The following is a 25,515-nucleotide window of genomic DNA, read 5'->3' as shown; positions in this document are numbered from 1 at the left end:
TGTGTGTGTGTATACGTGTCTGTGTGTGCGTGTGTGTGTATGTACGTGCACATGTGTGTGTGTGTGTATACGTGTCTGTGTGTGCGTGTGTGTGTATGTACATGCACATGTGTGTGTGTGTATACGTGTCTGTGTGTGCGTGTGTGTGTATGTACGTGCACATGCGTGTGTGTGTGTATACGTGTCTGTGTGTACGTGTGTGTGTATGTACGTGCACATGCGTGTGTGTGTGTATACGTGTCTGTGTGTGCGTGTGTGTGTATGTACGTGCACATGTGTGTGCGTGTATACGTGTCTGTGTGTGTGTGTGTGTGTATGTACGTGCACATGTGTGTGTGTGTATACGTGTCTGTGTGTGTGTGTGTATGTACATGCACATGTGTGTGTGTGTATACGTGTCTGTGTGTGCGTGTGTGTGTATGTACGTGCACATGCGTGTGTGTGTGTATACGTGTCTGTGTGTGCGTGTGTGTATGTACGTGCACATGCGTGTGTGTGTGTATACGTGTCTGTGTGTGTGTGTGTGTATGTACGTGCACATGCGTGTGTGTGTATACTTGTCTGTGTGTCTGTGTGTGTGTATGTACGTGCACATACGTGTGTGTGTATACGTGTCTGTGTGTGTGTGTTGTGTATGTACGTGTACATGCGTGTGTGTGTATACGTGTCTGTGTGTGCGTGTGTGTGTGTATACGTGTCTGTGTGTCTGTGTGTGTGTATGTACGTGCACATGCGTGTGTGTGTATACGTGTCTGTGTGTGTGTATGTACGTGCACATGCGTGTGTGTGCATACGTGTCTGTGTGTCTGTGTGTGTGTGTATGTACGTGCACATGCGCGTGTGTGTATACGTGTCTGTGTGTCTGTGTGTGTGTTTGTACATGCACATGCGTGTGTGTGTATACGTGTCTCTGTGTCTGTGTGTGTGTATGTACGTGCACATGCGTGTGTGTATACGTGTCTGTGTGTCTGTGTGTGTGTGTATGTACGTGCACATGCATGTGTGTGTATACGTGTATGTGTGTCTGTGTGTGTGTATGTACGTGCACATGTGTGTGTGTGTATACGTGTCTGTGTGTGTGTGTGTGTGTGTGTGTGTATGTATGTGCACATGCGTGTGTGTGTATACGTGTCTGTGTGTGTGTGTGTGTGTGTGTGTGTGTGTATACGTGTCTGTGTGTGCGTGTGCGTGTGTGTGTATACGTGTCTGTGTGTCTGTGTGTGTGTATGTACGTGCACATGCGTGTGTGTGTATACGTGTCTGTGTGTGTGTGTGTGTGTATGTACGTGCACATGCGTGTGTGTGTATACGTGTCTGTGTGTGTGTGTGTGTGTGTGTGTGTGTGTGTATACGTGTCTGTGTGTGCGTGTGTGTGTATACGTGTCTGTGTGTCTGTTTGTGTGTATGTACGTGCACATGCGTGTGTGTGTATACGTGTCTGTGTGTGTGTATGTACGTGCACATGCGTGTGTGTGCATACGTGTCTGTGTGTGTGTATGTACGTGCACATGCGTGTGTGTGTATACGTGTCTGTGTGTCTGTGTGTGTGTATGTACATGCACATGCGTGTGTGTGTATACGTGTATGTGTGTCTGTGTGTGTGTATGTACGTGCACATGCGTGTGTGTGTATACGTGTCTGTGTGTCTGTGTGTGTGTATGTACATGCACATGCGTGTGTGTGTATACGTGTCTGTGTGTCTGTGTGTATGTATGTACGTGCACATGCGTGTGTGTGTATACGTGTCTGTGTGTCTGTGTGTGTGTATGTACGTGCACATGCGTGTGTGTGTATACGTGTCTGTGTGTGTGTATGTACGTGCACATGCGTGTGTGTGTATGCGCGTAGGTTTGGGAATTGCCAGGGACCTCACGATACGATATTATGACAATACTTAGGTGCCGATACGACAGATATTGCTATTCTCACAATTTCAAATGTATTATGATTCAATACTGTGATTTTATTGCGATTCAATGTTCCAAACGTATTGCTCACCATATGTCTGCTGCAGAGGGACAAGAGAGAGTTTTGATCAGTCATGAAAACAAATTGTCTCCCTGTTTAAAAAGAAGATGGAGAACAAGCTATGAAGGAAAAATACTGGAGTTTTGGTGCAGGTACAGCCAACATGCGATATTGTCAAAACGATACAATATGATGTATCATCAAACATAGTATCCCGATATGTAACTGTATCAATTTTCCCCCCATCACTAGGTATGTGTGTGTGTGTGTGTGTGTGTGTGTGTGTGTGTGTGTGTGTGTGTGTGTGTGTGTGTGTGTGTGTGTGTGTGTGTGTGTGTGTGTGTGTGTGTGTGTGTGTGTGTGTGTGTAAGTTAATTCATGTGGTAGGATAGTAGATGTTGACAACAAGACATTGAACAGAAATATAGATCCCTTCATGTTTTTTTGTAATTGAGGGCGTAAGAGAGAGAAGCACCAAAAAGTCAAAGGAAAGGCAGCAGGAGTGGTCCTACGAGGTTCATCCATGTCTTTTACTCCAGCCCTGCCTCCCTGTCTTAGCCAGCAGTGTGTCTTAAACTATGTAGTTGTGCTGTTCTGCTGTCTCTCTCTGTTTCTCTCTCTGTCTGTCTCTTTCTGTCTCTGTCTGTCTCTCTCTTTCTGTCTGTCTCTCTCTCTCTGTCCCTCTGTTTCCATCTCTGTCTGTCTCTCTCTCTCTCTGTCTCTCTGTTTCTCTCTCTGTCTCTCTCTCTCTCTCTCTCTCTCTCTCTGTTTCTCTCTGTTTCTCTCTGTCTGTCTCTCTCTGTCTCTGTCTCTCTATGTCTGTCTCTCTGTCTGTCTCTCTCTCTCTGTCTGTCTCTCTTTCTCTCTCTCCCTCTCTCTGTCTGTCTCTCTCTCTCGCTCTGTGTCTCTCTCTGTTTCTCTCTCTGTCTGTCTCTTTCTGTCTCTGTCTGTCTCTCTCTTTCTGTCTGTCTCTCTCTCTCTTTCTCTCTGTTTCCCTCTCTGACTGTCTCTCTCTCTCTCTCTGTCTCTGTTTCTCTCTCTGTCTGTCTCTCTCTCTCTCTGTCTCTCTGTTTCTCTCTCTGTCTGTCTCTCTCTCTCTGTTTCTCTCTGTCTGTCTCTCTCTCTGTCTGTCTATCTGTCTCTCTCTTTCTCTCTCTCCCTCTCTCTCTCTCTCTCTCTCTCTCTCTGTCTCTCCTTCCCTCTCTCCCTCCCGGTCCCTGTAGCCCTGTGGTGTTTAGCGCCAGGCAGATAAAACAAAGGGAAACTTCAAACGGCAACAGCCCAAAATAACAGCTAATAGAACATGCCTCTGAAATGTCACGCTGATAATTACCCAGGCTCCCTCACTTCACTGGCTGGAGAGCGGATCACACACCCCGGTGTGCAGAATACATTTATTTATAGGCTGAGCAGCTGAGGCGCTTTCTCTAGCCTCTGTGTCACACCGCTCTCTAGAGAATGACTTCAAACGCCTTTCTCTCTGTGTGTGTGTGTGTGTGTGTGTGTGTGTGTGTGTGTGTGTGTGTGTGTGTGTGTGTGTGTGTGTGTGTGTGTGTGTGTGTGTGTGTGTGTGTGTGTGTGTGTGTGTGTGTGTGTGTGTGTGTGTGTGTGTGTGTGTGTGAGTTTGCTTGTGTTTCATGTATCTGTGTGTTCCTATGAACTGAAGAGGAAGACAAAAACACAAATTGAATGTGTGAAGTGGCCATTTTCCCAATTTCCCTGTAAAACAATGACTTCCCTCTATCATGTGCTACGTCTGGTTGTTAAATAGTGTTTCACCCACTATGTGCTACTGTAGTGAAATACAACTCAACCAACTACCACGACGTAACATCACCTTTTGCATTGCTTTGGTACGGTGGCCCTATGGGACAAAGTAGCTTTTAAAATTTAGTGACAGTGTGGTTTTAGAATGCTACATCACCTGTTTTCTATGTGACCTGTGAAATGTGGTTTCTTCCTATGTGAGCTGTGAACTGTGGTTTCTTCCTATGTGACCTGTGAAGTGTGGTTTCTTCCTATGTGACCTGTGAACTGTGGTTTCTTCCTATGTGACCTGTGAAGTGTGGCTTCTTCCTATGTGGCCTGTGAAGTGTGGTTTCTTCCTATGTGGCCTGTGAAGTGTGGCTTCTTCCTATGTGGCCTGTGAAATGTGGCTTCTTCCTATGTGACCTGTGAAGTGTGGTTTCTTCCTATGTGGCCTGTGAAGTGTGGCTTCTTCCTATGTGGCCTGTGAAGTGTGGTTTCTTCCTATGTGGCCTGTGAAGTGTGGCTTCTTCCTATGTGGCCTGTGAAGTGTGGCTTCTTCCTATGTGACCTGTGAAGTGTGGTTTCTTCCTATGTGGCCTGTGAAGTGTGGTTTCTTCCTATGTGACCTGTGAAGTGTGGCTTCTTCCTATGTGGCCTGTGAAGTGTGGCTTCTTCCTATGTCTAATGTGTGTTTTCTCTCTCTGAATAGTTGCTGGTGAAGGTGTCTGATGTCCCCGACCTCTCGGCTGGGATCACCTGTTCCTTTGGCAACCTGACAGAGGTAGAGGGACAGGTCAGCGGTAACCAGATCCTCTGTGTGTCGCCCGCTGCTAAGGATGTTCCTCTCATCCCCGCCGACCAAGGTAGAAACACGCACACACATACAGTTGAAGTCGTAGGTTTACATACACTTAGGTTGGAGTCATTAAAACTCGTTTCTCAACCACTCCACAAATGTCTTGTGAACAAACTATAGTTTTGGCAAGTCGGTTAGGACATCTACTTTGTGCATGACACAAGTAATTTTTCCAACAATTGTTTACAGACATATTTTTTCACTTATTATAATTCACTGTATCACAATTCCAGTGAGTCAGAAGTTTACATACACTAAGTTGACTGTGCCTTTTAAACAGCTTGGAAAATTCCAGAAAATGATGTCATGGCTTTAGAAGCTTCTGATAGGCTAATTGACATCATTTGAGTAAATTGGAGGTGTACCTGTGGATGTATTTCAAGGCCTACGTTGAAACGCAGTGCCTCTTTGCTTGACATCATGGGAAAATCAAAAGAAATCAGCCAAGACCTCAGAAAAAACAATTGTAGACCTCCACAAGTCTGGTTCATCCTTGGGAGCAATTTCCAAACGCCTGAAGGTACCATGTTCACCTGTACCAACAATAGTATGCAAGTATCAACACCATGGGACCACACAGCCGTCATACCACTCAGGAAGGAGACGCGTTCTGTTTCCTCGAGATGAACGTACTTTGGTGCAAAAAGTGCAAATCAATCCCAGAGCAACAGCAAAGGACCTTGTGAAGATGCTGGAGGAAACCGGTACAAAAGTATCTATATCCATAGTAAAATGAGTCCTATATCGACATAACCTGAAAGGCTGCTTAGCAAGGAAGAAGCCACTGCTCCAAAACTGCCATAGAAAAGCCAGACTACGGTTTGCAACTGCACATGGGGACAAAGATTGTACTTTTTGGAGAAATGTCCTCTGGTCTGATGAAACAAAAATAGAACAGTTTGGTCATAATGACCATATTTATGTTTGGAGGAAAAAGGGGGAGGCTTGCAAGCCATAGAACACCATCCCAACCGTGAAGCGCGGGGGTGGCAGCATAATTTTGTGGGGGTGCTTTGCTGCAGGAGGGTCTGGTGCACTTCACAAAATAGATGGCATCATGAGAAGGAAAATTATGTGGATATATTGAAGCAACATCTCAAGACATCAGTCAGGAAGTTAAAGCTTGGTCACAAATTGGTCTTCCAAATGGACAATGACCCCAAGCATTCTTCCAAAGTTGTGGCAAAATGGCTTAAGGACAATAAAGTCAAGGTATTGGAGTGGCCATCACAAAGCCCTGACCTCAATCCTATAGAAAATTTGTGGGCAGCACTGAAAAAGCGTGTGCAAGCAAGGAGGCCTACAAACCTGACTCAGTTACACCAGCTCTGTCAGGAGGAATGGGCCAAAATTCCCCCAACTTATTGTGGGAAGCTTGTGGAAGGCTACCCGAAACGTTTGACCCAAGTTAAACAATTTAAAGGCAATGCTACCAAATACTAATTGAGTGTATGTAAACTTCTGACCCACTGGGAATGTGATGAAATAAATTAAAGCTGAAATAAATCATTCTCTCTACTATTATTCTGACTTTTCACATTCTTAAAATGAAGTGGTGATCCTGACTAACCTAAAACAGGGAATTATTACTCGGATTAAATGTCAGGAATTGTGAAAAACTGAGTTTAAATGCATTTGGCCAAGGTGTATGTAAACTTCCAACTTCAACTGTATATACACACACACACCTTATGTATCTGGCAAGGATCCCTAATCACAATCGTCAACACAATCGTCACAATTTCATAGTAGATTAAACTCAAGGTGATAGTTGGATTGGAGCCAAACATTTATACACAGGGCAGCAGCTGGTTTTACAACCGTTGTTTGAGTTCTTTTTTCACTTTATCTCTCTGCTATTTATAAGCTCCTGTAGGGTTGTGTGTTAACGAGATGTTCGATGTTCCCTCTTTCCATCTCCACTCTGTTAACGACACACACATTGATCTCCCCTCATTAATCCCACATCTGGTCACTTCATTGATCCAAACCGCCACGTGGGTGGCGCTCCAGGCTGGCAGCATAACAAGCTCCCCCTGCCCCCAGACCAGTCTTCCTGCTGGGCAGTGTGCTCCAATGGGCCCTGGGCCCATTAAGGAACCTGGAGGCTGGAGGACCAGGGACCAAGGCCTGTGGCCAGATAGAGCCGCCCAGATTACTGTCCTCACATGAGGCTAACACACAGCACTGAAGCCAGTTAGCACTGTGGAGGTGGAGGTAGGATAGACTGGGTCCTCGTAGGACTATGATGATGATGGGGAGGGAGAAAACAAGGAGTAGCTTAAAGGATGGTGAGTTAGTAACGTGTTGGAACAAGATGATGTCCCTTTCCAAGATATGTATATATATTTTTTTCAGTCTGCTTGAGATGGTGTGCCCAGGTTTTGTGAGCGCCTAAATATTTGAGAGCTCACCCCATATCTGGACGATCATTCATGTATAACGTGACATTAATGTGTGACATCATAGGTGATCACACACATACAATCACTATTTGCCACAGCACACACTATTTGCCTGTCACAAAGACTGTGCGTGCGTGCGTGCGTGCGTGCGTGCGTGTTGTCGCTGTAATCCCACCTCTGAGAGTAAATGGCAGCCATGTTTACCCGGCAGTCCCCTAGTCGGTGGTGCTCGATGGGGGCTAAAATGTCTTTCCCCTAATAAATGTCTAATCTCCTCACAATCCCCCCTCACACACACATACACATTAGGGCTGGGCGAAGTGGACAAAATATAATATCACAATATTTGTCAATTTTTTTTGAGTATTTTATGTTTTTTAATAATAAAAGTTCTAAATATGCTTTCTGAGTATTCATGACCCTAGGGTGGCAACACAAATGGCAGGTAGCCTAGTGGTTAGAGTGTTGGGCCAGTAACCGAAAGGTTGCTAGATCGAATCCCTGAGCTGACAAGGTAAAAATCGGTTGTTCTGCCCCTGAACAAGGCAGTTAACCCACTGTTCCTAGGCCGTCATTGTAAATAAGAAATGTATTCTTAACTGACTTGCCTAGTTAAATCAAGATTAAATATTTTTATTTATTTTATTAAATAAATAAAAATAAGTGATTTCAATGGAGCTTTCTCAGTGTATACTGTTCAATCGGACTCCAAACAAAACAAAAATTCAGCATTTTCATCAATTTCTGCATTTCCTACACTTTTATTATCATTTCCACACTGTGCAATGCAACATGATATGGGTAAAAACATCTACGCCTAGTTAATTGGTGAACTGTTGGAATCATGGAAATATAATGATTATTCTAATTCTATAGTTGGAATATAGTGGCCATCACCTAGAGTACATTGTTGTTTGACATGACAATGAATTAATAAACCAATGAGGAATTATTGACAGGGTAGGAACCAAAGTGTTGGTCAGTGTTTCAAGGTGACCCTAATTAGATGTTATATGACATGTTTTCTGACTTCATGTAGCTAGTTAGCCAGCCAACATATTCATGCTTTGCCTATTCCTCTCTGATAAGATACCCCTGCACAAACATGCTTATCTAGGCCTACATCAGCACTGGTACCAGGCAGTATTAGCTAACTAGCTACATTTGCTCTGACTCTTAATATATTTAGCCAGCTAACTAGCAATTAGCAGCTAACATAAATTATTTTAGCAACACCTTTCAAAGAAAAGACAAACCAGCAAACAGTAGTTTGCAGACAGTAAGATACACAAACGAATAGTGTAATTATGGAACACTTGTGAAAAGCAGCATGTCACCAACATTGTTGCGTTCATCTGACCATGCAGAATGAATGGCAAGAAAGTGCTGGTGACTCCATGGTCCAACAACTGCTCTCTCCTTGAGTGACAGGGGGCAGGGCTTGGTGTGGTTAGCGTTCTGCAGCGGCTATAAAACTATAAAAACTGACATTATACGCGCCAGAGTTGCGTATCACATTTAATGAAACCAAACGTAGAAATACCGTTATAGAAGGTAAAGTAAAAACTCAAACCGGTCCGTGCATCAATACCGGTATATAGTAAAATAAGTTATACCACCCAGACCTAATACACATACACATGCATACATCCCTGACCCTCATCAGCCTGGACAGGCTGCCTGCCTGCTTGCCTAACAGGGGATAGATTATTGAACATTGATCATGTGCAGAAGTAATGACTGCGAAAGAAGCCGGGAGGGGATGAGGAGGGTGAGGGAGAGGTGGGCGAGGCAGTGGAGGAGCTGGGGAAGGGAGGAAGGAGAGAGGGGAAAAGGAAGACATCTTATCTGCCTGATATGGAAACTAAATGGCAGACACAGGATCAGGAACAGCAGAACTCAGAGAGGAGACTTTCTGTGTGCTTGTAGTTGCCAAATAGATTCTGTAACGCAAAGCTGAAATGCAGGGCTGAGATGTGTAGTGTAGTGTACAGTCTGGTGTGTGGGAAAGCAAAAATGCATCTCCCCAGCAGGTGCAATGAGAGAGAAGAGTGTATGTAGGGTCATTGAAACCTCCCACACAAACCATCTGAGCCCAAACCTGAGCCTGCTTTCTGCTTTAAACATCACATCTCTGCTGTTCTCTCACTGGGAGAGAGGTTGTACAGGCAGGCTCTATGCTGGTGTAGATGTACAGATGTAGGATCTTAATTTGACCCAGTTTGATAAAGCATGAAAATAATCCTGCAGCAACAGGAAATGTGAATTATTATGTGGATTATAATTAATGGACATTTTTGTAGGGGTTGATACATTTTTCAATAGGGGAAATCTGAAAGTCTGAAATTTCAAAGTGGAAATTACAAACTTTAGAAGCCTTTTTAAAACTCAAAAGACACTACAAGTTTGCATTTCCTGCTGTGTAGGAAAATTCTCAGCAACAAAAGAGTGATCAAATTAAGATTCTACATCTGAACCAGACACTCACCATCAACCAAAACAAATGCAATAACAAGGCAGCATTCTTCATAACACAGAGATTTGCTATTGCCTTTATAGTAGAATAACTATGAGTATGTTGTTCAGATTACCACACACTGCCAAATCACTGCAGTCACAGATGGTGCTTTCCTATGATGCTAGTAATGGAGAGACTAAGAGATAATATACTGTGTGTTGGTGTTGTTGGACTCGGACTGTGGGATGAGATGAGTGTTTGTGTGGGATGAGTGGCCAGCCGGATGGGTCAGCTTGGTCCTCAGCAGGTACCTGGTAGCCAGTCAGACCCACATGTCCCAGAGCAGAGACTGGCACCAGGTACCCACCGGGACTAGCCAAACTGGGCAGTGGCCACACCGGCACTGTCTGCAGCCCGCTACCTTCACTCTGGGCCCCTTCCAGACCGCCGGTGGACTGAGAAGGTGAACAGGGGACGGACAGAAGGACAGACTGAAAGAAGGATTGGTAAAAAGAAGGGATAGAAACTGGGGGAAAGAAGGATAAACTACTGGAGGGGAAGGAAGAAACCTGAGGGATAGAGAGACTGCTAGAGAAAGAGGGGGGCTGTGCTCTTGACAATGAAAAGGTAGAGAGACTTCTACAAGAGAAAGATGGGGGTGAGTTAGTGTGTGTTTCTCCACTTGTTGGTTAGGGGCTCGTAAGTAATCATTTCACTGTACGGTCTACACCTGTTGTATTAGGCGCATGTGACTAATACAATCTGATTTAATTTGTATTCTAAAACAGGTTGCATTGAATCCAGGAAGTGTTGGTACATGCTGCTACACATTATAGTGTGTAATTTGTGTAAGTGCTTCCTTCATTCATTGTTCTCTCTCGATATCTCTCTCTCTCCCCCTCCTTTTTCTCTATCTTGCTCTCTCTCTAGACTGGTCAGGTGTAGAGTTAAGGCTGAACTCTAAGGAGACTGGCCAGATGGTCATCAGCACAGAGGTCAAGTTCTACAACTGCAGTGTCCACCAACTGTGAGTATCCTTCCTTTTCTCCTCCCCCTGCATTCCTGGGCCAGTGTTCACTACTGATCTAGGATCAGCTCAGATTCCCCTTTAGATCATTATGAATAAGATTAAATGGACAGGGGGGCCCTTATCCTAGATCAGTATTTGTGAATACCGGCCCTGGAGTCCTGCAGTCCCGGAGCACCCTACTGAATCAATACTGTGCGAATATGTCAGTGTCCTTACTTCCTAACCTAACCTGCCCTCAGTCTGAGCCTCGTAACCCTAAAATAGCCCCTGTGATGTCTAATGCAATCTGATCTAAACTGTTCCCTCCCTTGAGCTCTACAACGGAAACCTCTGGCAATTGCCATAATGAATCCTGGTTCTCTGCCATGTAGAAACACTGCTTATTGTAGGCTCTTAGTCTGACACTGGCTCTGTTGGATGTCATGGGCCTCTGTGTTGTTTTGAAAGGCCTCTCCCCTGCCCTCCACCCTCTCCTCCTCTCTAGTGTCAGTGTCTGACTGTGTCCTTGTGTCTGTAGTCTGAGGAGCCTGTCTGAGTGGAACACAAAGTCACAGTGTACACTATTAAGAGCTGCCACGTCTACTCAGGTAATCAGGGAGTAATCAGGGAGTTTAGAAGGCTGACATAGCACACACACCAACCTGGTCTCAGATTATTTAGTATTATTCTATACACATGGTATGTATTCATTTGTGGATGTCCATCACCCATTTCGTATGATATATTACGAATTACAATTTGTATTATATGTTACAAATTGGCAAAACGTACAATATGTATGAAAAATTAATTATATGTTACAAATTCTAGCTAGGTGGCTAATGTTAGCTAGGCTAGCAGTTAGGGTTAAGTTGAGGAGTTAGGTTAAAGGGTTAAGGTTAGGGTTAAGTTGAGGAGTTAGGTTACAGGGGTTAAGTTGAGGAGTTAGGTTAAAGGGTTAAGGTTAGGGTTAAGTTGAGGAGTTAGGTTAAAGGGTTTTAAGGTTAGAGGAAGGGGAAGGGTTAGTAAAGGGGTTAAGGTTAGGGTTAAGTTGAGGAGTTAGGTTACAGGGGTTAAGTTGAGGAGTTAGGTTAAAGGGTTACGGTTAGGGTTAAGTTGAGGAGTTAGGTTACAGGGGTTAAGTTGAGGAGTTAGGTTAAAGGGTTACGGTTAGGGTTAAGTTGAGGAGTTAGGTTAAAGGGTTAAGATTAGGGTTACATTTAGGATTTAGGTTAAAAGGATAAGGATTTACGATTACTATGTTTTGTCTAGTCTATGAGACCACGCTCATAGACTGATACACAAATGCACACACATACAGACACACACACTGCTATGTCGGTGGTTGAATCAGCCTCATTCTTCTGAATTAGAGTGTGCTTGCCAGGGATCCCTCCCATGCTTTTGCACTGGTGAATATTTCAGCATAAGTATGCATCATTTATCCAGCCTCGTTGCAGGGAAGGAAAAGAAAATAGAAGCATAGCCCAATGAGACTTTACCTCCCTCCAACAATGAATTCCTCAATATACTGTACAGTAAGACTATCAGGAGGGAACAATTACTGTACCAGTCATAGGCTTAGTCCAAAATGGCACCCTATTTGCGGGCCCTGGTCAAAAGTAGTGCACTATATAGACAATAGGATGCCATTTCAGATAGTCATAGAGACCTGGACTTCCTGTCTATGGGATCCAAACAGAAGAGAGTCAGAAAATGTTACAACCATTTCAATCAACATCACTGTAATGCAACCCTTAGGGGACAGAGTTCGCTTCCTGAAGCTCTACACCCTAACCTGCTGACAACTACACTCTAATGTCCCCTTCCTCGCTTCCTGAGCTCTACACCCTAACCTGCTGACAACTACACTCTAATGTCCCCTTCCTCGCTTCCTGAGCTCTACACCCTAACCTGCTGACAACTACACTCTAATGTCCCCTTCCTCGCTTCCTGAAGCTCTACACCCTTACCTGCTGACAACTACACTCTAATGTCCCCTTCCTCGCTTCCTGAAGCTCTACACCCTAACCTGCTGACAACTACACTCTAATGTCCCCTTCCTCGCTTCCTGAGCTCTACACCCTAACCTGCTGACAACTACACTCTAATGTCCCCTTCCTCTCTTCCTGAAGCTCTACACCCTAACCTGCTGACAACTACACTCTAATGTCCCCTTCCTCGCTTCCTGAGCTCTACACCCTAACCTGCTGACAACTACACTCTAATGTCCCCTTCCTCGCTTCCTGAAGCTCTACACCCTAACCTGCTGACAACTACACTCTAATGTCCCCTTCCTCGCTTCCTGAGAGATCTGAGCCATCATGTTGGCAGGCACACATGCGCATAATGTTGGCAACACACACAGGCACGAGAGTATGCATGCACACACACACATCCTGTCGTCATCCTCTCCCCTAGGCTGCGTCTGCTGTTTGCCATCCCTCTATATCCTCTAACCCTCCTCCCTCATCTCATTTAGCACAGGATGAGCACAGGGGCATGGTTTGAGGTTGGGGGGTTATGCGTGCAGTATGCATGCACAGAAGATACCAGCTATATCTCTACCCCACTCCCCCATTCCCACCCTGCCCAGGGCATCTACAGCAGCACGCGGGCACTGTGCCCCCTGCCAGCTGGTAATTACAATCACATTACAACAATACTGGCCTAATGGTAATGACAGGATCAAGCTGTGCCAACATCTTATTCGTCCCCATAACTCACTTTACCTCACTCCTTCCCTGACTTTGTACCCTACACTCTTAGAAAAAAAGGTGCTATCTAGAACCTAAATGGTGTTCTACTGCTGTTCCCATAGGAGAACCCTTTTGAAGAACCCTTATTGGTTCCAGGTAGAACCCTTTCGGTGCCAGGTAAAACCCTTATTGGTTCCAGGTAGAACCCTTTCCACAGTGGGTTCTTCATGGAACCAAAAAGGGTTCAACCTGAAACCAAAAAGTGTTCTCCTATGGGGACAGCCGAATAACCTTTTTGAAACCCTTTATTCCCTATTTAGTGCACTACATAAGTACTGCATATGTAGAGAATAGGGTGCAATTGGGGCCTGCACTATGCTGTACTGCTGCCTCTAGTCATACGTAGCGGTTATAGTGCCACTACAAACTACAGGGCTGTCGGGGTTGGCAGACTTGTATAGGAACTAGGAGGTACCGTGCCAACCACAAGGGCATCAACAGCATGTGCCCACTTGGGATCTGCTGCACTCGGTTGCTCCTTTTGTGCCATCCTCCTCCCACTTGACTAGCGCAGCTTCCTGAGTGTGTGTCCTGTCCATCTGTCTGTCCCTCCGTGCAGGTGTCTGTCCTGTGTGAACAGTGCCTTCCGCTGCCATTGGTGCAAGTACCGAAACCTGTGTACCCACGACCCTTCCAGCTGCTCCTTCCAGGAGGGACGCGTCAACGCCTCCGAGGTACGTACCGCACACACACAAGCATGCTCTCTCTCTCTCTCTCTCTCTCCTATCAGCCTGAGGGGCATGTCTCCAGACAGACACATCTAAGCCCCTCCATATTGACGTTTGCCATTCAAACCCTCTGTATTTGGTACTAGCAATTAGAAGTCGATTATTAGAGCCTTTTAACACCTCTGTAACAATGGGATGTTTTGACAAGATCAATCAGGTTGTTTATGTGTATGAGTGGCACAGTGTGTGTGTGTGTGTGTGTGTGTGTGTGTGTGTGTGTGTGTGTGTGTGTGTGTGTGTGTGTGTGTGTGTGTGTGTGTGTGTGTGTGTGTGTGTGTGTGTGTGTGTGTGTGTGTGTGTGTGTGTGTGTGTGTGTGTGTTCTTTGATAAGAGATTTCACTGATGTTGGCTGCTCACACCCTGCTGTGTGACTGTGGTTAAGGAGTGTGTTTACCTATCGGGGTGTAAAGTAACCCATTGATCTGTCTGCCTGAGAGAGAGAGGATAGACTTCTGCTGCAGAAGAGATGAGGACAGTTGCCTCTCTCTCTCTTCACACTTCCCTTTTCACACACTCCACAGAGACCTACTGCGGCAGCAATGACTGATACATAGCACACACTCTCTCTCTCACACACACACACACACACACACACACACACACACACACACACACACACACACACACACACACACACACACACACACACACACACACACACACACACACACACACACACACACACACACACACACACACACACACACACACACACACACACACACACACACACACACACATACTGCTGTAGCTATTATTGGCCTCCCCTCTCCCCCGGCGTGTTATGATCCAGCAGAGTTTTCCTCCGGCTGTCAGTTGTCATCAGTCGCAAAGCACCGGCAGCATTTTGGAAGGTTGACCATCTGAATTGATCCTATTATGTGAGAAAGGCTTTGGAGTGGAAGAAGTGGAGCAGCCAACACTCTCCAGCACCAGCCAGGAAGTGACGCCCGTATGACCCTGTTTGACCCTGCTGTTGATTCCCCTCTCCCTCCACCACTTCCCCTGTCAAGGACTTTTGATCTCTCACATAACAAGAGAACACTATTTTACCCAGCTGGCCTTGCTGTGTTTGTTTGTTTGTTGTTATATTTATTTATTATATGTGATATACCTTTGACCCTCCCGTCCCCCCTCTCCAGGACTGTCCTCAGCTGGTACGTTCGGAGGAGATTCTGATCCCGGCTGGGGAGGTGAAGCCCATCACCCTGAAGGCCCGGAACCTCCCCCAGCCCCAGTCAGGCCAGCGGGGGTACGAGTGTGTCCTCCACATCCAGGGGGTCAGCCACCGAGTCACCGCCCTGCGCTTCAACAGCTCCTCTGTACAGTGTCAGAACAGCTCGGTGGGTACACAGTGCAGGGCACGGAGTCACGCTAAAACACGTGATGGACACTCACAGCAATACAGGCTAGCTAGCAAAGGCTCACGTTCACATACACACATACTGCAGGAGAGCAAACAAACACTCACGGCACATGAACACAGCATACTGTGTATGTATTCAAATGAAAGCACACATTTTCCATCTCTCTCTTATTCACAAAGCCAGATGTATCCACATTACATTATTTTCACTATATCACCACAACACTCCAGTTATCTCCTAAATTCACTCCATTTGTAGCACAATATCAATTCCCATTTTGCACTTAAGCCCACTTTCACTCTGTGTCAATGAATGTCAATGATTGTCAAACTGTCAGTGAGTATCAGTGTCTGAGAAGAACCAGCTCCGGTGGTGTGAGGCCCCTGGCCATGTCACCTGTATCCAGCAGCGGTACCCTGTCAGTGGGGAGGCTGGGGGAGGGATGGGTCCTGACTTGGGTAATTACACAGGACAGCACAGGAGAGGACTGCAGTAAGGCTCTGCTCTGCCCTCCAGCCCTATTCCTAGAGGACACACACAAACACACACACACACAGCCAGGAGGTAGGCAGCTCAGGACAGCAGCTCTGTGAAAGAAGGGGACATCCAAATCCAGAAGCCTTCCACTTAGCTCTCCTTTCAAATGAGGTGGTGATGCAAGGTTGTAGCAACGTTGGGGGACCATTCAACATGCGGTACCAGGCTCAGGGTTGGGGCTGGGGTTTACCATTCTCATGCTGAAATGATTTATTCCCCCCCTTCCCTCTCTTTTTCTCTCTCTTTCCCTCTCTTTTTCTCTGTCTTTCCATCTTCCCCTCTTTTTTTCACCCGTCCCTCCCTTCCTTTCTTTCTTCCTTCCTTTCTTCCATCCTTCCTTCCTTCCCTCTCTTTCTCTCCCTCCTGCAGTATCTTTATGAAGGGATGAAGATCAGTGAGTTGCCAGTGGATTTCTCAGTGGTCTGGAACGGCAACTTCATTATAGACAACCCAGATAAAATACAAGGTAAGACTGACACACACAAACACACACACACACACACACACACACACACACACACTCAAATTTGTTGACATATCTCACCAACACATAAAACAGATGTTTCTTGTCAAATAACATCTTGTCTCAGCTGGAGACCAGTCAGACACAGCATAATACCTGCTTTTACCCAAACAAATGAAGAGCACAGTTGTATCCTTGTTAAAAAATCTCATGTTTAACCAACAAAATCCTCCAGGAATACAGCACACTACTACATTACACTGCACTTTGTCATTATAATGTTAGGTTGTCAAATCAAATGCTGTTTCCTGTTTCCACCACTGTTGTGTTTAAGCTGAGTCCTTCTGTATCCCACAGTGCACCTGTATAAGTGTGCTGCCCAGAGGGACAGCTGTGGCATGTGTCTGAAAGCCCAGAGGAAGTTCCAATGTGGCTGGTGTAGTGGAGAAGGCCGTTGTACCCTACGCCACCACTGCCCGCTGCTCAACCCCCGCTGGCTAGACCTCTCCAGCAAGAACGTCAAGTGTACCAACCCCCGCATCACCGAGGTCAGTGATAACACACCCCCAGCCCCCCTCTACCCTCTCACACCCTCTTTTCCTTCACCACCATAAGGTTACACTTACTTGTCCTCTGCATCTATCGCCTTTAGCTTTAGCCCTGAACGATGTGGTGAAATATGAAGTATTTGCCTGATTCGTCCCGAACAAAACAACAGCAGGGGGCAGTAACGGTGATGCTGCTTACGGTCGGGTGTACAGTTTATCTGTACACAGTTATCCTTCAATTGAAATCAACAAACAGACTTAGAGCGGACAAGTGTAGCTCGTGACAATGAAAGGTCGTATTTGCATTGTGAGGCCTACATGGCAGAAGTGGTTTGGTCTGGTCTATGTGAATGAGGATCCCCTCGGCTGTGCCCCCACTTACGATGCTGCAAAGAGCTAGATGGGCTCTCTACCTCGCTCTCTCACCCCTCTCTCTGTCCCCCCTCACTCTCTCACCACCCTCTCTCTCGCCTCATCTCTTTCTCTCTCTCTCTCTCTCTCTCTCTCTCTCTCTCTCTCTCTCTCTCTCTCTCTCTCTCTCTCCCTCCCTCTGTCTTTCTTTCCTCTCTCTTTCTCTCCTCCCACACACAATCAATATGCAGGGAGAGAGCATCTGGTGTTGATTTTCACTGAAGAGCAAAAGTGAGTGTGTGTGAGTGTGTCACCTTCAGCTGCACTGCAAGGGTGAGAGACCTGACACACACACACCCTAGGGACCTGCCTCAGTGTCTCTCTCTGTAGGGTGCCAGCTTGCTTCCTCTCTATCTGTGCCACATAAGCCACTTTTATAGATATATGCGGTGCTTGTTTTAACTGGAGCTCCCAGCTTAAAAAGGAGTTCCATTTAATGTTCACACCAGCACAGTGAAATACATTACAGTACACTGTTTTAACTGAACATAACAGTCGAGCAGCCTCTAGTAGTGAAGCAACTATCCCTGCTTGAGTTCCCCAGGCAGACGTAGTCTCATTGAGGCAAGCTTATCCACGTGGCAGACTATTCAGACAGTAAGAGGAGAAGCGGTTATTGATTTGTGCCATGACAGAGCTCTTTCTCACCCAGTCGCCCTGACTTCCACCTGACAACAATGCCCAACCCTGCGACTGTCCCCCATGACCAGGAATTCTATGTGTGTTTGTTTTTTCCCCCCAGCAGCAGCCCTTTATGTGTCCTGAGGCATCATTTCTGTGCAGCTAGCCCAGTGTCACAGGGGAATAAGACACTGTATTTCATTTAGGGCTGGGCGATATGGCCAATATATCATAGCACGGTGTTTTTCTAATTTATTACGGTATTTGATGTTTTTGAATAAAAGTTCTAAATATGCTTTCTGAGTAGTTCATGACCCTAAGGTGGAAAAACCTACATTAGAAGTGATTTCATTGGGGGTGTTCTTCATTCTGTTTGTTTTATACTGTTCAATCCAACTTAAAAAATAAAATGCATTTATCTATTTCTGCATTTCCTGCAATTTTATTATAATTTCCACATTGTGCCCTACAGAGCTGCATGATATGGGTAAAAACATCTAGGCCTAGTTAATTGGTGAACTGTTGGAATCATGGAAATATAATGATTAATCTAATTCTATAGTTTTAATATAGTGGGCACCATCTAGAATACCTTGTTTGACATGACAACGAATGAAGATGCCAGGGAGGAGTTATTGACAGGCTAGGAACCATGTTGGTCAGTGTTTCCAGGGAACACTAATTAGATGTTACATGACATGTTTTCTTACCTCATGTAGCTAGCTAACATATTCATGTTGTGCCTGTTCCTCTCTGATTTTTAAGATACCGTTGCACAAACAACATGCTTATCTAGACCTACACCAGCACTGATACTAGGCTATATTAGCTAGCTAAGATTGCTTTGACTTAGTACACTTAGTACATTGATTTAACTAGCGATTAGCATTAGCGGCTAACACGATTTATTTTAACTAGAACTTGCTAAGAAAAGACAAACTAGCAGAAAGTAGTTTGCAGACAGTAAGATGCACTGTAATTATAGAACGCTTGTAGAAAGCAGCATCGTTGTCACCAACATCTTGGTGCAGAATGAAAGGCAAGAAAGTACTTGTGACACCATAGTCAAGCAACTGCTCACTCCTTGAGATCGCTGGTTTGGCCCTTGGAGCTTGACTTCCAAGTCAGACAGATACTTGGTTATGTCCACCATGAAGGCCAAATCACACATCCACTTGTCATCACTCAGTTCCGCGACAGGTTTCCCCTTCATCTCCATGAATTGTTTTACGGCATCCTTCAGTCCGTAAAACCGCGCGAGCGTGTTTCCACGGCTCAAACATCACACCTCACAGTGGTAAACCAGATCACCATACTCCGATTCAAGATCACTCAATAGCTCCTTAAATTGGCAGTTATTCATCCCTTTGCTTTTGATAAAATGTATGGTCGACACTACAGTTGCCATGACATTGTTCGGCTTCAGGAACTGTACACACTGACTTTCTTAATGAATGATGCAGTTGCACACAGTTAAATCACTTGGATCAAGACTGAGACAACTCATTTCTTTTTTCACTAATGCGGTTAACCACTTTTTTGAGCCAGCCATGGCTGGCGCTCCATCTGTAGTAAGGCCACTTCATTTTTCAAACCGTAGCTCAAATTTGTTCATAGCCGAGAAAAGTCTCTCAAACAAGTCCTCACCTCTGGTAGTGCAATGCATGGCTTCCAAATACAGCAATTCCTCCCTTGTGTCAAACTCAGCGGTAATCCCACGCACAAAAATGGCAAATTGGATGATATTTGTTATGTTAGTCGTTTCATCACATGCCAAAGACAAAAATACGACATTTCTTGCGCAGTCCTTCAATGTTTTTTCGATATCTTGTGCCATGTCAGTTATCCGCTCCGTGACGATTCTTCGAGACAAACTGACACTTTGGAACAATTTAACTTTGTCTGGTGCTAGCAACTCTTTCACAAATTCTCCTTCCAAACGAGGCTTCAGTTTCTTTGTGATAAGCTGGCTCACCACAAAACTTGCTTGCGTATCATTTTCCCCATCCAAACGAGGTTTCGTAAAAGGCGGCTTGTTGAGCACCCAAACCCCGCTGAAGAGCAATGACTTTATTCACACGGAATTGTCCTCTCAACTCATTCAGTTTAGCATCTTTCGAGCTGGAATGACGCTCCAAATTTGCCTTTTTCATTACTGCAAGTGCATGCCCACAAACTAGGCATACAGGTTTGCCTTTCACTTCGACAACAAAAAATATAAATTTGTCCATTTCAAGTCAAATCAATGTTTATTTGTCATGTGCGCCAAATACAACAGGTGTAGGTAGACCTTAGAGTGAAATGCTTACTTAACCAACAGTGCAATTTTTAAGGAAAAAATAGGTATTAGGTGAACAATAGATAAGGAAAAAAAAAAAAAAAAAAAAAAACAATTTAAAAGACAGAGAAAAATAACAGTAGCGAGGCTATATACAGTAGTGAGGCTATATACAGGCACCGGTTAGTCGGGCTAATTGAGGTAGTATGTACATGAATGTATAGTTAAAGTGACTATGCATATATGATAAACAGAGAGTAGCAGCATCGTAAAAGAGGGGTTGGGGGGGGACACAAAATGTCATTACCTGTTCAGGAGTCTTATGGCTTGGGGGTAAAAGCTGTTGAGAAACCTTTTGGTCCTAGACTTGACGCTCCGGTACCGCTTGCCATGCGGTAGTAGAGAGAACAGTCTATGACTGGGGTGGCTGGGGTCTTTGACAATTTTTAGGGCCTTCCTCTGACACTGCCTGATGTATAGGTCCTGGATGGCAGGCAGCTTAGCCCCAGTGATGTACGCACTACCCTCGGGATTACATTTATTTTATTTCATTGAATAACACGGAAAACGACGTCTAGAGCTTTTTTTATTTAAATGTTTTTTATATATTAATTGGCTCGGGGGCCTGATCAAACGGTTACGTAGGCCGTATAAGGCCCGGAGGCCGGACGTCCCCCACCTCTGGAGTAAACCATGAAAATGAACATTACACACGCCGAAGTTCAATATCACATTTAACAAAACAAAAATGTAAATACCGTTATAGAAGGTAAAGTAAAAACCCAAACTGGTTCCTGCATCAATACCGGTATAAAGTAAAATACGGTATATCGTCCAACCCTCATTTAATTATTTTTGGCAATGCACAAGTAAGTGCTCTGTGTTTAACCCCCGGACAACAGCACCTACAGTACCTACACATTGATTCATTAGGCTATACGCTCCCCACTGTGTATTCAGAAATAACCTCAGCCAATATATAGTTAAAGACATCCCTAATTGATTTGCTATACTGTACTCTGATTGGGCAGGCTACCCCAGGGTGGGTGTTAGATGGATCTCCTTCTCTTGTTCTAGCTTTTCTCTCTCTCTCTCTCTCTCTCTCTCTCTCTCTCTCTCTCTCTCTCTCTCTCTCTCTCTCTCTCTCTCTCTCTCTCTCTCTCTCTCTCTCTCTCTCTCTCTCTCACTCTCTTCCTCTCTCTCTTCCTCTCTCTCTCTTCCTCTCTTTTTCTCTTTAGCTCTCTCTCTTCCTCTCTCTCTCTCTCCCTCTCTTTTTCTCTCTCCCTCTCCCTCTCCCTCTCTCTCTCTCTCCCCCTCTCCCTCTCTCTCCCTCTCTTTTTCTCTTTAGCTCTCTCTCTTCCTCTCTCTCTCCCCCTCTCTCTCTCTCTCTCTCTCTCTCTCTCTCTTCCTCTCTTTTTCTCTTTAGCTCTCTCTCTTCCTCTCTCTCTGTCTCCCCCCTCTCTCTTTCTCTCTCTCTCTCTCTTTCTCTCTCCCCCTCTCCCTCTCTCTTCCTCTCTTTTTCTCTTTAGCTCTCTTTCTTCCTCTCTCTGTCTGTCTCTCCCTTTCTCTCTCGCTCTTTTTCTCTCTCTCTCTCTCCCTCTCTTTTTCTCTCTCTCTCTCTCTCTACCTCTCCCTCCCTCTCTCTCTCTCTCTCCCTCTCTTTTTCTCTTTCTCTCTCCCTCTCTCTCTCTTCCTCTCTTTTTCTCTCTACCTCTACCTCTCCCTCTCTCTTTTTCTCTCTACCTTTCTCTCTACCTCTCCCTCTCTCTCTCTCTTTTTCTCTCTATCTCTCCCCCTCTCTTTTTCTCTCTCTCTCTCTCTACCTCTCCCTCTCTCTCTCTCTCTCTCTTTTTTTCTCTCTCTCTCCCTCTTTTTTTGTCTCTCTCTACCTCTCTCTCTCTCCCTCTCTTTTTCTCTCTACCGCTCTCTCTACCTCTCCCTCTCTCTCTCCCGCTCCCTCTCTCCCTCTCTTTTTCTCTCTCCCTCTCTCTCTCTCTCCCTCTCCCTCTCTCTCCCCTCTCTTTTTCTCTCTCCCTCTCTCTCCCTCCCTCTCTCTCCCTCTCTTTTTCTCTTTAGCTCTCTCTCCCTCTCCCTCTCTCCCTTTCTTTTTCTCTTTAGCTCTCTCTCTCTTCCTCTCTCCCTCTCTCTCCCTCTCTCTCTCTGTCTCTCCCTCTCTTTTTCTCTTTTTCTCTCTCCCCCTCTCTTTTTCTCTCTACCTCTCTCTCTACCTCTCTCTCTCCCTCTCCCTCGCTCTCCCTCTCCCTCTCTCTCCCTCTCCCTCTCTTTTTCTCTTTAGCTCTCTCTTCCCCTCTATTTTTCTCTCTCCCTCTCTCTCTCTCCCCCTCTCCCTCTCTCTCCCTCTCCCTCTCTTTTTCTCTTTAGCTCTCTCTCCCTCTCCCTCTCTCTCCCTTTCTTGTTCTCTTTAGCTCTCTCTCTTCCTCTCTCACTCTCTCCCTCTCTCTCTCTGTCTCTCCCTCTCTTTTTCTCTTTAGCTCTCTCCCCCTCTCTTTTTCTCTTTAGCTCTCTCTCTCTCTCTCTGCTCAATTTCTTATCTCTCCCTTCCCCACTCTTTCTGTTCTTGTTTCTCTCTCTTGTTCTCTATTTTGCTCTCTTTCTCACTCTCTCCTTCTCTTTCTGTTTCTGTTTCCCTCCATCCCTCTGTCCCTCTCCTGTGTCCGTCCGTGTTTCTCTTTCTATGACTCATTCTAGTCAATGCAGTTACTGTCATTCTGAGATACCTGACACAGTGTGTGCGTGCGTGGGTGTGTGTGTGTGTGCATATGAGGAGTGTGATTGTGTGTACTTGTGCGTGTGATGAATGTGTACTTGTGTGTGAAATTCTAACAAGCAGTAACCCTATGGGCACATATCTCATTCAGCTCCCAGTTTCCGTTAGTGTAGTGAGTAGTGTATGTGATTACCAAGGACACACTGAGTGGACTTCTTTATTCCTCACTCTGAGTAGTAGGTTAGAGGGATATCAGTGCCGAATGTAGCTGAGGTAGAGAGATTACAACAGAGCAGAGGCAGCTAAACAAAGGGAGGGAGTGAGAGACAGATATACAGAGAGAGAAAGATATATATATATATATAGAAAGAGAGAGATGGATGGATGGATGGAAGAAAAGTAGTGTCAAAACTGACCAAAATACAATTAGGCAAGAACAAATTCAATCACTTCTAGACAACTTCCTGGACAAAACGTTTCACTGTAATTGTGAAAGTGTAAACTTGGCAGAAGAAAACTTAAACAGTTTATACCTCTCAGCTTCCCTATCACATCAAAACATTTCAAGCAGACAACCTAAGAGAATTAACAACAATGACAAATGGTTTGATGAAGAATACAAAAACCTAAGAAAGACATTGAGAAACCTATCCAACCAAAAACATAGAGACCCAGAAAACCTGAGCCTGAATGAATCACTAAAACAATACAGAAATACACTACAGAAAAAGAAGAAACAGCACGTCAGAAATCAGCTCAATGTAATTGAAGAATCCATAGAATCTAACCACTTCTGGGAAAATTGGAACACACTAAACTAACAACACGAAGAGTTATCTATCCAAAACGGAGAGGTATGGATAAACCACTTCTCCAATCTGTTTTGGCTCTATAACAAACAACAAACAACAAAAACATATACATGATAAAATACAAATATTAGAATCAACTATTAAAGACTACCAGAACCGACTGGATTATCCAATTACATTGAATAAACTACAGGACAAAATACAAACTCTCCAACCCACTTCTCCAACTCTCCAACCCTGTGGTGTTGATGGTATCCTTAATGAAATTATAAAATATACAGACCACAAATTCCAATTGAATGTACTTCAACTTTTTAACATCCTCCTCAGCTATGGCATCTTCCCCAATATTTGGAACCAAGGACTGATCACCTCAATACACAAAGTGGAGACAAATTTGACCCCAATAACTACCTTGGGATATGCGGCAACAGCGGTCTTGGGAAACTCCTCTGCATTATCATTAACAGCAGACTCGTACAGTTCCTCAGTGAAAACAATGTACTGAGCAAATGTCAAATTGGCTTTTTACCAAACCGAAACAAATGCATAGTCTTCTCATCCATGTACACAAACAGCAAGTGTGGGGTTAAAATTGGCAAAAAACACACACATTTCTTTCCACAAGGCCGTGGGGTGAGACAGGGATGCAGCTTGAGCCCCTCCCTCTTCAACATGCATCCGGAAAGCATTCAGACCCCTTGACTTTTTCCAAATGTTGTTACTTTACAGCCTTATTCTAAAATGGATTAAATACTTTTTTCTTCATAAATCTACACACAATACCCCATAATGACAAAGCAAAAACAATTAAAACATTTTTTTAAAGTTTATTAAAAATAAAATACATAAGTATTCAGACCCTTTGCTATGAGACTCGAAATTGAGCTCAGTTGTATCCTGTTTCCATTGATCATCCTTAAGATGTTTCTACAACTTGATTGGAGTCCACCTGTGGTAAATTCAATTGATTGGGATATGATTTGGAAAGGCACACACATGTCCCACAATTGACAGTGCATGTCAGAGCAAAAACCAAGCCATGAGGTTGAAGGAATTGTCTGTAGAGCTCTGAGACAAGATTGTGTCGAGGCCCAGATCTGGGGAAGGGTACCAAAACATTTCTGCAGCATTGAAGGTCCCCAAGAACACAGTGGACTCCATCATTCTTAAATGGAAGAAGGTTTGGAACCACCAAGACTCTTCATAGAGCTGGCCACCCGGCCAAACTGCACAATCGGGGGAGAAGGGCCTATGTCAGGGAGGCGACCAACCCGATGGTCAATCTGACAGAGCTCCAAAGTTCCTCTGTGGAACTTACAGGAGGACAACAATCTCTGCAGCACTCCACCAATCAGGCCTTTATGGTAGACTGGCCAGACGGAAGCCACTCCTCAGTAAAAGGCACATGACAGCCCGCTTGGAGTTTTCCAAAAGGCACCTAAAGGACTCAGACCATGAGAAACAAGATTCTCTGGTCTGATGAAACCAAGACTGAACTATTTGGCCTGAATGCCAAGTGTCATGTCTGGAGGAAACCTAGCGCCATCCCTACGGTGAAGCATGGTGGTGGCAACATCATGTTGTGGGGATGTTTTACAGCGGCAGGCACTGGGAAACTAGTCAGGATCGAGCGAAAGATGAACGGAGCAAAGTACAGAGAGATCCTTGATGAAAACCTGCTCCAGAGTGCTCAGAACCTCAGACTGGGGCAAAGGTTGACCTTCCAACAGGACAACGACCCTGAACACACAGCCAAGACAATGCAGGAGTGGCTTCGGGACAAGTCTCTGAATGTCTTTGAATGGCCCAGCCAGA

General features: G+C 45.0%; 1 protein-coding gene across 1 annotated transcript in view; it reads left to right on the top strand.

Moving 5' to 3' along the window:
• The window catches only part of plxna2 (plexin A2), a 321,281-nt gene that overhangs the window by 210,128 nt on the left and 85,638 nt on the right, over positions 1–25,515 (top strand). The window contains exons 7-12 of the mRNA XM_071347743.1: positions 4,427–4,580; positions 10,367–10,463; positions 13,764–13,878; positions 15,075–15,275; positions 16,206–16,302; positions 16,657–16,847. Of these exons, the coding sequence (XP_071203844.1) occupies positions 4,427–4,580; positions 10,367–10,463; positions 13,764–13,878; positions 15,075–15,275; positions 16,206–16,302; positions 16,657–16,847 (855 nt within the window). The remainder of the gene's footprint in view (positions 1–4,426; positions 4,581–10,366; positions 10,464–13,763; positions 13,879–15,074; positions 15,276–16,205; positions 16,303–16,656; positions 16,848–25,515) is intronic.

This window comes from Salvelinus alpinus, chromosome 17 (assembly GCF_045679555.1).
Source record: "Salvelinus alpinus chromosome 17, SLU_Salpinus.1, whole genome shotgun sequence".
Classification (NCBI taxonomy): Eukaryota; Metazoa; Chordata; class Actinopteri; order Salmoniformes; family Salmonidae; genus Salvelinus; species Salvelinus alpinus.
The sequence above is the reverse complement of the archived record's forward strand: the minus strand, read 5'-3'. Positions and strand labels throughout refer to the sequence as shown.